We start from the raw sequence: 12,860 nt of genomic DNA, 5'->3' as shown, positions 1-12,860 counted from the left end.
TAACAATTTAGAACCGTACTTCTCTCTCTTTTCCTTTTTTTTTTATATATTATAGAAGCATGAACTTTAATTTAAGGCTTTATGTACCTAACCCTAGAGATGTATAGCATTTGATTCTTGTTATGAAATAACTAGAAAAGAAAGAAATAATGGAATAATTAGATGTGTTTCTTTCTGTGTTAGAATTATATGTTTCTTATATCCTTCTATTTTAAAATATAAAATTTTGTATTAAAACATTAGCAATATTAGTTTTTTTTTTATCTAATTCCCTCCTTTATATATTTTTGTCCCTTTAAAAAAAATAAAAAATAATCAAATACTACCTAACTATTAGTCCTTTTTTTATTCCAAATAGATATTTATTCTGAGGTGTTTATCTTAAACCAATACTGTATTTTGAATCTAAACGTGAGTTCTAAATATTTGGTGAATTTTTTTATATCTTTATTTAAGTGATGGTAAATATATCTGTAAAAGATTCTAATACTTTAGTTAACAAGAATTCTAATAAATTTAGAGTAAAATTGAATTAAAAAAATATTTAAATATTAAAATATTAATAGAACAATAAATAAAAAATTACTTTAAATAATTATGGATGGTTATTCTCTTAATTGAGAAGTTATCCCATATTTAGGCGGAATTGTAGGATAGCAGTCCAGTTTGAGAGCTAAATGCTATTTGATACTTGATAGAATCTAAATTGAAGTGTTCTAACTCCAAGTATGAACAATACTCCCAAAAGCCAACATAATAAATAATTGCTAATTTATTTATATCCAAGTAATAATGTGGTTGAATAATATATCTTATATATTCAAGAAAATATTTGATTCGTCCCTTATATTTTTTTGCTACTAAAAATTTTTTTTTTAACGACAATAAAAATAATCGTATTTAGCCGTCTTATATTTTATTGCTAAAAAATTTTAGCGATAATTATATAATTGTTGATAAAAAAATTTTAATGACCATAAAAAATATATATTAAATAAGATATATAATGACGGTTATATTATTGTCATTAAAAATGTTATTAAAAGTAATTTTTATTGTAGTGTTTATTTATTAGGAGAAAATTAAATAATGAATTATTTGGGTATGTATTAATTAAATTCATTAAATAATTTTTTTTCTCATGTTTAAAATGAGCCGTATTTCTTAGAGTAGTCGAAAAACCCCAACATGCATAATAAATTTGACCAAACAAACCTAACAAACAAAAGTACCTAAAACTTGCATTGTCCAATTATTCCCAATGATGAGTGCCCCCAATGCAACATCTTAAGGTAACCCCACTTTGTTCACGTGGACATCTCGTGATATACGTGGGAACACAATGCAACTCTTTTATTTAATTGACTTTGTATAATAATGTTGTGCGTATAGTAGAGATGCCATTTTTCTTTATTATTTCCTAAAATAAATATTTGGTTCCCTACATACATATGAAAAAGGCTACCCAAAAGCAAGGCCTACATCAATTTTAAACCATAAAGATTCCCCCAAAACTAAGAATATAGTTAATAGAAAATTAAAATAGTTTATAAGCATATAATAAGTTTAATACATAATCTTATTAGAACCTCAAAAGTTAATAGTAGCTAGCCTTCATTAATAATAATCATAATAATAATTGATATTATTAATAAAATAGTAAAGTTCACCTTTTCTTTATAAATATGTTTAAAAAGTTTCTTTATAATAATTTTTTTTTCATGTTTCATTTAATCTTGGAGTAGCAGTCCTCCCTAGCTACTTAATTCTCATTTTCTTCTATAAAAACATAACAAGGGAAATTCAAAAACCCTAATTTTATTTTCTTGATTTACTAAATTAAAAGAAGGAATCTCTTAAGAGAATTAAAATTAAACATAATAAGCATGTCCATGGCTAGTTGTTGTGCCCTAAATTAAATGACACCCTAGGGCACCCCATTTATATGTATGTATAGTTGTATATACTCGTATGTACAATTATTATTAAAAACATTATAGGCCCCATAATATCTAGATTCTATACCAAAGTGAAACATACCCCAATAAACTTTCAACTCCCTCTTCCACTTCAATTCCAAGCTAAGAGTATTTTCCTTTTGTTTTATTTGCCCCCATCCCCTTTAGCTTTTTGGCACATATATATATACCCTTCCTCCCTCCCTCCATTCCTCAACAACACAAAGAAACCTACTTTTCTTTCAACAACACAACAAAAGATGTCTGGGGTTTGGGTGTTCAACAATGGTGTGTTCCGTTTGGTTGAGAACCCACAAGGAGGAGGCTCATCAGATGGGAGGCATGGAAAGAGGAAGGTGTTGGTGCACTTGCCAAGTGGTGAAGTTGTTTCTTCATACACCTTCCTTGAACAAATCTTGATTGGCTTGGGTTGGGAGAGGTACTATGATGGTGATCCTGACCTTTACCAATTCCACAAACACTCCTCCATTGACCTAATTTCACTCCCCAAGGACTTCTCTAAGTTCAACTCCATCAATATGTATGATATCGTCATCAAGAACCCTAATATCTTCCATGTTAGGGACAAGTGATGATCTATTACAATGTCCGACAGAAAGACAGTCCGACAGCCAGACAGATAGATGATACGACGATCATCTATCTATATGATCTCTTTAATGGCTACATATATATAGATAGTAGCTCTTCTTGTCCTTTCTTCTTCTTCTTTTTTTGTTCTTACTTGTTGCTTGAATGTTATTGTGTGTGAGAGTGTTTTTCCTCTCCCTTTTTCAATTTCCTTTATCATTATTAGGGCTATTATTATGTTAATTTTCATATATATAAGTATGTATGTTTCTTTCTTTAATTTGAACCATGCTTGTGGATGTTTGTGTTATAGTTGTGTGCTCCTATGGCAATAACACTAGTAACTTATTAATTAAGGTATGTAGTAGTTGGTTTGTTTTTGTGCCATCTGTATCATAAAGAAATAATTTAGATGATATTTGATGGTGTTTTATTTTAGTGCATATATATGTGCTTCAGAAATGCATGATTATGTAAGATATTGTATGATTTCCAATAATATTTTGTGCATTTCATGAAATTCAATTCCCAGTTCTTAATTAACTCTCCTTCTACGTCTTCTTCACAATGCTTAATTAATTTACTTAGGAAGTTGAGAGTTCAAAACATTAACAAGAGAGAGTGTGAGTGAATTGAGAGAATATATATCTCCAAATTCTATTAATTAATTAATTAATTAATGTTTTGGCATTTATAATAAGAATACTATAGGAGAGGCCAATTCAGTACACAAAGGTTTCTGTGTGATTGAAGATTATTGGCTGAATTGAGGGGAACATAAGAAAAAAGATTTGAGTTTTTAATAAGCATGTTCTTTGTCAGTTATATATGCATTAGAACATTTAGAAGGGTAATTAAGGGAATTAATTAATTTATCACATGGCTTCTTTTTCTTGCTCACAGGTTAATTAACTAACACATGAAACAAAAGTGAGAATGTTTCTGGAATATATAGAATGAATAATAATCATTTAGACATTGTAGAGTATATAAAAAAAATATAAATGCATATTTTTTAAAATATTTATAAGTAGGATTATTGTAGAGTATGAAACAAACATGATTTGTATATTCTAGAAGTACATAATTTTATTAAATTAATTAACAGCATATAGTTTATATACTAACAAAAAGATTCAATCATGAAATGTTGGGGGAAGAAAAAATTCTTGTAAAAATAGTTTTATTTGCTTCCTCGTACACCTCTAGAAGGCCATAAGAATGTCTGCTGAAGAAGAACTAACTCATAGTGAGCTTGAAAGGGCAAAAGAGACAAAACAAGTCTCCCATCAAAAAATAAATAAATAAAATAAAAAGAGATAAAACAAGTCATCCAATAAGATTGTAACTGTTACTGAAATTGAAAGATGGATCCCACAGCCAATGATATATCCCAAATATGTGGTACACACATCTTTATTCCCTGTATATAAAAAACGTGAAAACTCAAATGCAGTCGACTTCATGTGATGTCGATTTTAAAAAAATTTTTAAAAAAAAAATTAAAAATCATATCATAAATTAGCAAAACTAGCTTCAATCTAGTATTTAAATAAAAAAATTAAATTTAAATTAAAATAAAATAATAATAAATAGAAAAAATATAATTATCCAGTTATCCAATGATATAGGATATAAATATTTGACTCACGTGTAATGACAAGTGAAAAGTGAGGAGAAGGGGATGGGCCTTCACGTGAGCCTTATTGTGAAAACCACAGTCATTTTCTGTGCCTCACTTGCCACGTGCTTCCCATAGAATCTGCATTTTTTTATTTTTATTTTTTTGGATTCCAGGAATCTGTATAACTGTATTTGAAAACGATATCTCATCCACTTATTTACCAAGAGGAAAAAAAAAATAATATAAAAAAGAAATCTCATCCATTTTCATTATATCCAGGAAAAAAAAAAGGTGTTTGAATCCATGTTTTCCCCAATGTTCGGAAGTACATAATGTAAAACATAGGGTATCCCCATAATAACAACAAATCTTCATGTCCTAATATTTTTAGGTCTTATTTTAGGATTTAAGTTTTAAATTTTATTTTCATATTAATATTTATATTTAAAATTCACAATTTCATTCTTAGCTCTAAAAAAGGCTTTTAAATTAAACGGATTAAAGAGATAAATGAAATTGAATATATATATATATATATATATATATATATATATATATATATATATATATATAACTAAAAAAGGTACTTTTCCAACCAAATAAAGCCCAAAATTCCATTCCATATTTAAAAGAAAAATCACTATTGCAAGTTGTAGAACAACTTGTTCAGCTCTCTCTACCTTTATAAAAGGAGCACCTTCCTTCCAATTTGTGAGGAGAAAAAAGGAAAGAAAAGAAAAAAGAGAGGAAAAGATTTTGCAGGAAAAATTAGAAGAAACAGAGAGAAGGAAATATTAAAAATCAAGAGGCATTGCCAACGAGACTATGAGAAAAGACCAATCCACAGGTATGACAGAATAAACCAAACATTTTGATAACATATCTTGCTTCAATTCATGTTATATACTTATATATGTGCATATTTATGTGAAATTTGTGTTGTTCTAAATGAAATAGGCACACTAACATTACTCACTCAAAATTTAGAAGATTATGGATATTATATTAGATCTTGTTTCAATTTTCATTTCATGTCATGTGTACATGTTTAAATGAACTTAGTCTAAGTTCTGGATCAAAAGAATATAATGCAACAAATGAAAATCATACAAGAAGAAAGAATCAAAGAGAAGGTAGAGATCTATCTTCTGTTGTTTATTAACAAACCAAAATCAAATACAATAAAACTTTGCAACAGCAACTAGAACCCATCACTAATATAACTACTGCTAAAGAAAACAGCAAAACTAGAAAAAACAACAAATCAGTAATCACCCAAAATATAACTATATCCAACTTAAACACCAGATCCTGCTACTACAATTTTCTCACATGGTAAAACTTTAGTGGATTACCTTCTGCATTGCAATCAGGAGCTACATAATCTTTAGTTTTTCTTTTTTCACCTTCCAATTGTTCTACATATTTTAAGTTACATCAGCTGCATTATCATTACAATGCCGATGTCAATGCAGTTGGCACTGCAATGACGATTGCAATTACAAACCACAATTTAAATGCTCTATAGTTATCTTACTTACCACTGCAAGTTACTCCATGCTTCTCATTATTCAAGAACAAATTTCTCACTGACCTCAAATACCATGCTAGCTCAAAATTTCCCTTCATCCAAGATTGTATTTGTTGTTGAGACCGAGTTTTCACTTCAATCAGTGTTACTTTACTCAACCCATTTTTTCAAGACTTGTATTCTGCTATAAATAGCTATTATTTCAGATTCAATAATCAATCTGCAAGTTCATCTTGATGAATTCAAACGCTATGCAGTCTTGATCCCTTCTAGTTACCAATTTCAACTGCCAACGACATTGCAGTTTGTTTCTGGTCTATAGCTAGCTAACACAGGGGTACCATACACAAGAACAGATCCATATATAAATTAATGGAGACATCAGGCACTAAACTTTGGAGCCTCGTTCAGTATATGAATTTAATTATTTTGTAAACATCTTATTCTGTAAAGTTCCTGCACTTTGTTTGGCTATCCCATCGTATGTTCATCTGATATTAGTATCTGACACAGAGCACGCTCTCTTCCTCTCTAGTGTGACGATCTTGAATTTGACCAATCCCTCTTTTCTGTTGTGTTTAAATAAAAAACCATTCCAGCAAGGCAGCCATGGGTTAAGCCACCTCCTTATATTCTTATAATGTGCTGGGTTCTGTCTAAATAAATATGCTTCTTAATTTTCTTGTTATCTACTGCCCCAATGAATGATTTCATTGTGAAAGTTCCTGATTTGTTGAATCTCCATGTCTAACTATCTTGAACTAACATAATAACAATAATAATTAGACGTTTTCTTTCTCAAAATCAACTATGTCTCTAACTGCCATGGACACAGCAATAATAAAGCAAACTCTCAACTCTCAAGCCAAATAGAAAACCCTCAGGCAGAAAGCTACATATAAAAAAATGACTAAAAGCACGCTCACTTAAACGGTTTCTTTTTTGTGGCAACTGTATAAACAGTTTATGTTTTCACTTTGGAACAGTGTAGAAACCGTGCCAAGCTCAAATTTCTGTCTATGTTAGAATTTATTTAATTATTTTATTAGAAAAAACATTGAAAAATATAATTCCACCACCAAAAATAAGACTTTAATTCTAATAAATTGCACAAGATGGTATTAAAAAAGTTATGAAAACTGCCCAAAAGGAATGAGTTCCTTCAAATAAGCATCCAGGATGGAATGCTTCAGTATAGGGATGCTTTTGTATGCTCAAGTTACTATGTCAATATCAGTATTAAAAAAAAAATAGACACCTAAAACATTTGGCAATAACAACCGAACAAGATTGTCTATATACTAGTTCACAATTCTTAAATAGCTTACCGATGACTTTTAATAAAATTATCCAAGAAACCATCAGGAATTTGCACCACTGATCAAGTAATTCATATGATAAAGCATACAATAGGTTAATTTATCCATAAGCATATCTACACTATCTAGAAAACTAAAAAGGTAAAATAGACCAACATCAGCATCAGTGATCCATGTCCTGATTACCCAGCTCAAGCATCAAGCTTGTTTGTAATGGTAGTCATCTATGGTGGAGTACACTAAACCATCATCTCCGAGAGTCTTTAGAGACAACCTGGCATCATAAACAGCTTCAAGTTAATATGCGATTGGAATGCAGACTTAGAAGAAAACAAGTACATAGAAGAGTACAAAAAATACATGATCTTGTCCATTGGAAGCTTAAGTTCTCGAGATAGTTCATTGACATGTATTCCTCGTTCATCCGACCTGCAATTTAGAATCATATTGAAGTCTTTCAGCATCATGTGTATTCTACAATGAGCAATTAACATAAACTAAACCTTGTTCACTAGGTGGAATCTACTACAAGCATCAAACATATCATAACTCATATGTGCCCTATTATAGATCATATTTGTGTTTAGCCCTGTCAGTGTGAAGTCAACAATCCTAAATTTATTGAAACCAGTAATTGGAAAAAGATTATAAAAAAATTACAAATATGAAAGTTTGGTTGTATAACTCACATGTCTGAATGCTGTTGCAGATAGTCCATAACCAATTTATCACAATCCTTGAGTCCATCCACACTATACTGAGCATACCCCTGAGCAGGAGGGAAATCATATCATAAATCTAATCAAACTAAACAAGTACTATAGCAACTGGAGTGTCAAATGTCATACTGGATTAGATGACGGTTCCTGTGAACCATTCGATGCATTTTTGACAGGAGTGATCAAAGATGAGCCTGATGAAGGATTTGCAGGAGTGATTCCTTCTGCCTGAAATACATATAAAAAATTGTAAATTATTATGAATTATTATGTATATACAAAGGAATAATGTATGAGAGCGCACACAATTCTCAAATTATCATATTCTTGAAAGTCTATGCAGTCTAAACTGCTATAATACTATGATCAAACAGAAAATAGACTAGCATTATAGAAAAGCCATGCCTACCTTTACTTTGGTGTGGAGGTGATTATGTATGCAATCAACAAAGTGAAATGAGATCTCGTCAAAATTTGTCACAGGCCTGTTAAAATCACCACAAACAAGATAAGCATCATACAAGCCAATACACCAAACTGGCATGTTACAAATATAAAAAATTTGGCCACAATGATTAAAACATAGATTGTATTTATGCCACACGTCAAGGTAAAATGCCATAAGAACATAAGACCTTAAACTAGCAGATCAATTTTCCAAATATGCAAATCCATCAAATAGACTAACAACCAAGATTCAACCCAAAGTTCAACATTTGCAAAATAAATAAATAAATAAACATGAGGACGCTGATCACAATCAACAAAACATCTAAAATGAAAGTTCCAAGCCAAAACCATCAAAGAGTTTTGAACAACATGCATCATATAATCCCAGTAAGACAATGAGAAATAAGCTAAAAAATTATCAAAAACTAGGCTATTTTACTCGCATGATTGTAAAGGCACTCAATCAGACAACATAAATAATGCCAAATCATCTTTAAGACTAAAATCAGTACACACATTCTGTAAGGAATGGTTGGCAGCCCACGATCAATTCATTCATATCAACTAGTCAACTACAAATGAAAAGGAAGTGAAAAAAAATTCTCAAAACTTAACCAATTAACAGCAGCAGCTGAGACAAACATAATCAAGAGGTACTCAGCTAGCATTAACTTGCATACACATTCAGTGCTTTTTAATCTTTGTATAATTTTTTTTTAAACATCAACTTAAAATATAACTTTATCCAGCAAAATCAAACACAATCAAGAGAAAGTAACTGCTAGTTCTGATATACCCATTAATGAAACATCTTTAAGCAGCCATGACTAAATGCAGTCCAGGAAAACTGCACCCTAATGTAGATTAATAATGAATTCCTAACTCACTGGGAACACCTGCTGATTGGCAAGAACTCTAGACATCCAAATCAAAGCAACTAACAGCTGCAGGTGATGCCTAAATGAAGTCAGTAATCAGTGTAATCTTTTACTGAATTCAACGGTTGAGACTTGAGCTCAAATGCTTTGGGTCTCTCTTGCAATCCTGCTATATGTTAAGGGCCTAAGCAATTGGATCAATTTTAGTGATCATCCAATAATAATATTTTTTATTTTCCAAATATTTAGCCTTCAGTTAGGCATTCTGTGGAATTACATTTGGCACGCAACAAACTAACATGGTAAATCTAAAAAGTGAACCATGGCACAATTGATCATAGCATACAACAAATGGATCTAGCACACATGCCTGACTGAGAAGACAACAAGCTGCTTCACACCTTGAAAGCTTTTCAAGTGGCCATAAACACGAACATACATACCATCCCTATCATTAAATAATTTGATAAGGTAAGAGATAACAGATGTAGATAGAGACTATGCATGTTGCCAATAAGCACTTTAACATCCAAAGTTAAGAACTTACTGTACTTCTTCCATTTCTTTGGTGTCAAAAGCCTCATTGACCCTAGCCACATTGTCAACAAGAAAGTCAAACTCTTTTCAGCTCTCCAAAATACATCGCCTCATATAGTCAAGTTCACAAAAGCCACTAGCACATGTATTAACATTTATTTTAGATAGAAATTAGAAAATGTGAACTTACCATCTTCGGCATTTGATTCGTCCAGTTCCATCATCCAAAACAAAATTAACATCAGTGGTTCTCTCAGCTTTCTCAAACATCATTCCAACCAATGTAACCTGAATACACAGGGTCAAAATAGTACAAAATAAGATAAATTTATTCTGTCCTTCCAAGATCCGGTTTTAAACTACACACTTGTAACCAAAAAAAAAATACCGTAAAAATCACCAGGAGAACAAACAAATCCAAGTTCATACATTTTTAATTAAAATTTGAGTATCTGACAGATAAAATAGCACAACAGCAGCTAAAACCTTACATTGTTTACATCAATACCGTTAATCACAAAATTCGATTTTTCATCACCAGAATGCGAAGCTTCACTTATCTGCTTCACTGTCACCGGAATCAAACCCTGAGTTTCACGGCTCTATAAAAAAAAATTAAAATTTAAAAAAGTCAAAATAGGTCGAAACCACAAAAAAAAAGGGGTTAGTCAAGAGATTTAACAAGCGAAAACACAATAATACTGCACAGTATTTCATTACCAACAATCTTTCAAAAGGTAAAGTTGCAATTAAGCTTTCGATGCAAACCAAAACACTTTCTCCTTGTTATAATTTTCCCCTAATTTAGCTTCTTCTTTTTTTTTTTCTACGACGATTTCCTTTTCAGAGAAAAACCGAAAACTTTGAGAAAAGAGAATGAGAATAGAAGTGAGAGAAAGAAGAGTTTACTTTAGCGGCGGAAGGGGATGAATCATTGAGGTTGGTGGATTGGGATGCCATGAAACCGCCGCCGGAGAAGGCGGTGGTGGCGTCGAACTGGGAGCCAGAGAACATCTTCAAAACCCTAGAAAGAGAAAGAGAGCAGAAACGAAGAAAGAAGAGTGAAGAAACTGAGAACGCGATGCGAATAGATGAAGTGTTCAAAAAGGGAAATGGGTGCTTTGTTTTTACTTTTTGGTTTTTCCCGCCAATAATGCTTCGATTTTTCCCGCCGTTTTAGGGTTTCCTTCTTTTAACTCCCTCTTGTCCGATACTCCGATCAGATCTAATCTACTGAATCTTTGATTCAGACCCTTTTCTTAAAATGAATAAACTGCTATTTTATCCTAAGAAAAATCAATTCCAAAACAAATGAAAAAAAAAATCTTAATTCTTCAGAGATTATTTTCATTTATTCTATAGAATTTCATTATATACTTATTGGGATACAGAGTTTTAAACTATTATTAAATAAGATATTTACACAACTTAAGAAATAATGGATAATGTGTATAGGCTAGATTCAGTTCATAAGTAATAAAAACTTTATTAGAAAAATATTAGTAATTTTAGTTCATGGTATATATAGATAAAATATTATAATATAATTTGCTTAAAGGATAACCAAAATGCATCTGAATTATTTTGATGGTGATAAAAATATTTTTGAATTTTTTTATTAATAAAAATATTTTTAAATTATTTTAAAATACGATAAAAATGTTAAAAAATTATTATTTTAAAATAATAAATGACTTTTGTATTTGACAAACTACTTATATATTTAATCCAAAATTTTATAGAAATATTTAGATAATTATTTAAAAAATACCCAAAAAATTAGATAAAAATTTGATCTCTAAATTTTGTTATTTTTTAAAAGTAGTATTAGTTATCGACAAAAAAAATATATTTAGCACAAAAATATCAAATTTTAAGGATAGAAATATTTTATTTTTCTAACAATATTTGCAAAAGATCACATTAAAATTCAATCTCTAAAATATATTTTAATAATACATATTTAGTATTAGGCATTTTTATCACGTTTTTAAATAATTTAAAGATATTTTTGTTGATAACAAAATTCGAAAATATTTTTGTCAGCACCAAAATAATTTGAGTGCATTTTTCGTACTTTACCCTTTGTTTAAAAGAATAGGGTAAACTACCAAAAATACACTCGAATAATTTTGTTGCTGACAAAATGCACCCTAATTTTGCTATCGACAAAAATATTGTCAAATAATTTTAAAATACGATAAAAAATCCAACATTAAATATTTTAGAAATTTAACTTTGATGAGGCTTTTGCAAGTATGGTTAGAAAATTGAAAATTTTTTATTTTTAAAATTTGGTGATTTTTTGTTAAGTATATATTTTTTTGTGATTTTTTATATTGATGCAAAGATTAGCATTAGATGATCAGAATTCAGACCCTCTAAATGTGCTTCAATATGCTCTCCTGATGTAAGAGGGCTTCCTAAAGTCGCAAGAGAGTCAGCAACATGTTTGATCTTGAACACATACTCAGAGACAAATAATCCATGTTTCTTGTTGAGTTTCAACTATGCATTGAGTTGTTTGATCTTATACATGATTGACTCGACGAAGTAATCTTCAATCTTTTTTCATATTTAAAAACTATAAGCACTGCCTACCATTTTGTTTTTGAAATTCAGATCCATTGATGCCAGCATCTATGATATGAGATTGTAATCATCTTATTTTCGCTGTTTGTAGTGAGTAAATTCTTTCCTAGCAATTCAATCTTCTTCAGAAAGGTATTGAGGAAGAATTTTTTCTAATAGAAGATCTTGTAAATCTTGTCTATAAACGATAATCATAACTTATTGTAATCAAGTATTGTGATTATTTTTGCCAAGTTTGTCTCCAATTGAGGTGAATAGTCATTGATTCATAAAAAATGCAATGGTAAAAACAGATGTGACGATATTTTAAAAATTACTGTTACTGTTGACAAAGTTAGAATTAGAAGATAATTCAGCTATTGAAAAGTAGAAATTTAAACTCTACTATCTCAAGAGAATTGAAACATGTAATTTCAAAACAAAAAGATGAACAGAAAATAAAAACATGACGATGATATATACAAATTAGGCAATAAAACTAAAAAAAAAAACTTAAAACAATTTAGTAACGAAAAAAATATAGTAAAACAGAATTGAAATTATGTGAAATATGCATTACACACCCTTTAACAACATGAATTCTTATTTATACATGACTCATTAATTCATACTAGCAGAATTTTACTTTTTTTTTTCTTGATATACATTAATACTACTGATT

General features: G+C 30.0%; 2 protein-coding genes and 1 long non-coding RNA gene across 3 annotated transcripts; 2 read left to right on the top strand and 1 right to left on the bottom strand.

The window, feature by feature from the left end:
* Window positions 1-2,179: 2,179 nt before the first annotated feature.
* LOC112754163 (flowering-promoting factor 1-like protein 2) lies at window positions 2,180-3,069 on the top strand. Its single transcript, XM_025801741.2, has one exon. The coding sequence runs from the start codon at window positions 2,219-2,221 to the stop codon at window positions 2,549-2,551; it is 333 nt and encodes a 110-aa protein (XP_025657526.1). The 5' UTR covers window positions 2,180-2,218; the 3' UTR covers window positions 2,552-3,069.
* Window positions 3,070-4,804: 1,735 nt separating this feature from the next.
* On the top strand, window positions 4,805-10,903 carry LOC140173518 (uncharacterized). The gene is made up of 2 exons (XR_011862672.1): window positions 4,805-5,020; window positions 10,455-10,903. It is a non-coding gene; the product is annotated as an uncharacterized lncRNA (long non-coding RNA).
* LOC112755634 (replication protein A 32 kDa subunit A) lies at window positions 6,801-10,625 on the bottom strand. The gene is made up of 10 exons (XM_025803848.3): window positions 10,517-10,625; window positions 10,099-10,209; window positions 9,798-9,895; window positions 9,618-9,659; window positions 9,441-9,518; window positions 8,152-8,227; window positions 7,872-7,970; window positions 7,713-7,792; window positions 7,384-7,452; window positions 6,801-7,297 (listed from the first exon to the last, which is right to left on the bottom strand). Exons 1-10 carry the CDS (start codon window positions 10,619-10,621, stop codon window positions 7,222-7,224), a joined length of 834 nt encoding a protein of 277 aa, XP_025659633.1. The 5' UTR covers window positions 10,622-10,625; the 3' UTR covers window positions 6,801-7,221.
* Window positions 10,904-12,860: the final 1,957 nt, after the last annotated feature.

This window comes from Arachis hypogaea, chromosome 6, assembly GCF_003086295.3.
Source record: "Arachis hypogaea cultivar Tifrunner chromosome 6, arahy.Tifrunner.gnm2.J5K5, whole genome shotgun sequence".
NCBI classification, from domain to species: domain Eukaryota; kingdom Viridiplantae; phylum Streptophyta; class Magnoliopsida; order Fabales; family Fabaceae; genus Arachis; species Arachis hypogaea.
Note: the sequence above shows the minus strand (reverse complement) of the source record. Positions and strands in the feature narration are given on the sequence as shown.

Excerpts from the sequence above, each read along its gene's own strand:
- LOC112755634 (XM_025803848.3), bottom strand. The coding sequence starts at position 10,621 with ATGTTCTCTGGCTCCCAGTTCGACGCCACCACCGCCTTCTCCGGCGGC. Across the intron at positions 9,896-10,098 it reads ACGGTATTGATGTAAACAAT|GTTACATTGGTTGGAATGAT; the intron begins GTAAGGTTTTAG and ends CTGTGTATTCAG. Across the intron at positions 9,519-9,617 it reads AAAGAAATGGAAGAAGTACA|GGATGGTATGTATGTTCGTG; the intron begins GTAAGTTCTTAA and ends ATTTAATGATAG.
- LOC112754163 (XM_025801741.2), top strand. The coding sequence starts at position 2,219 with ATGTCTGGGGTTTGGGTGTTCAACAATGGTGTGTTCCGTTTGGTTGAG.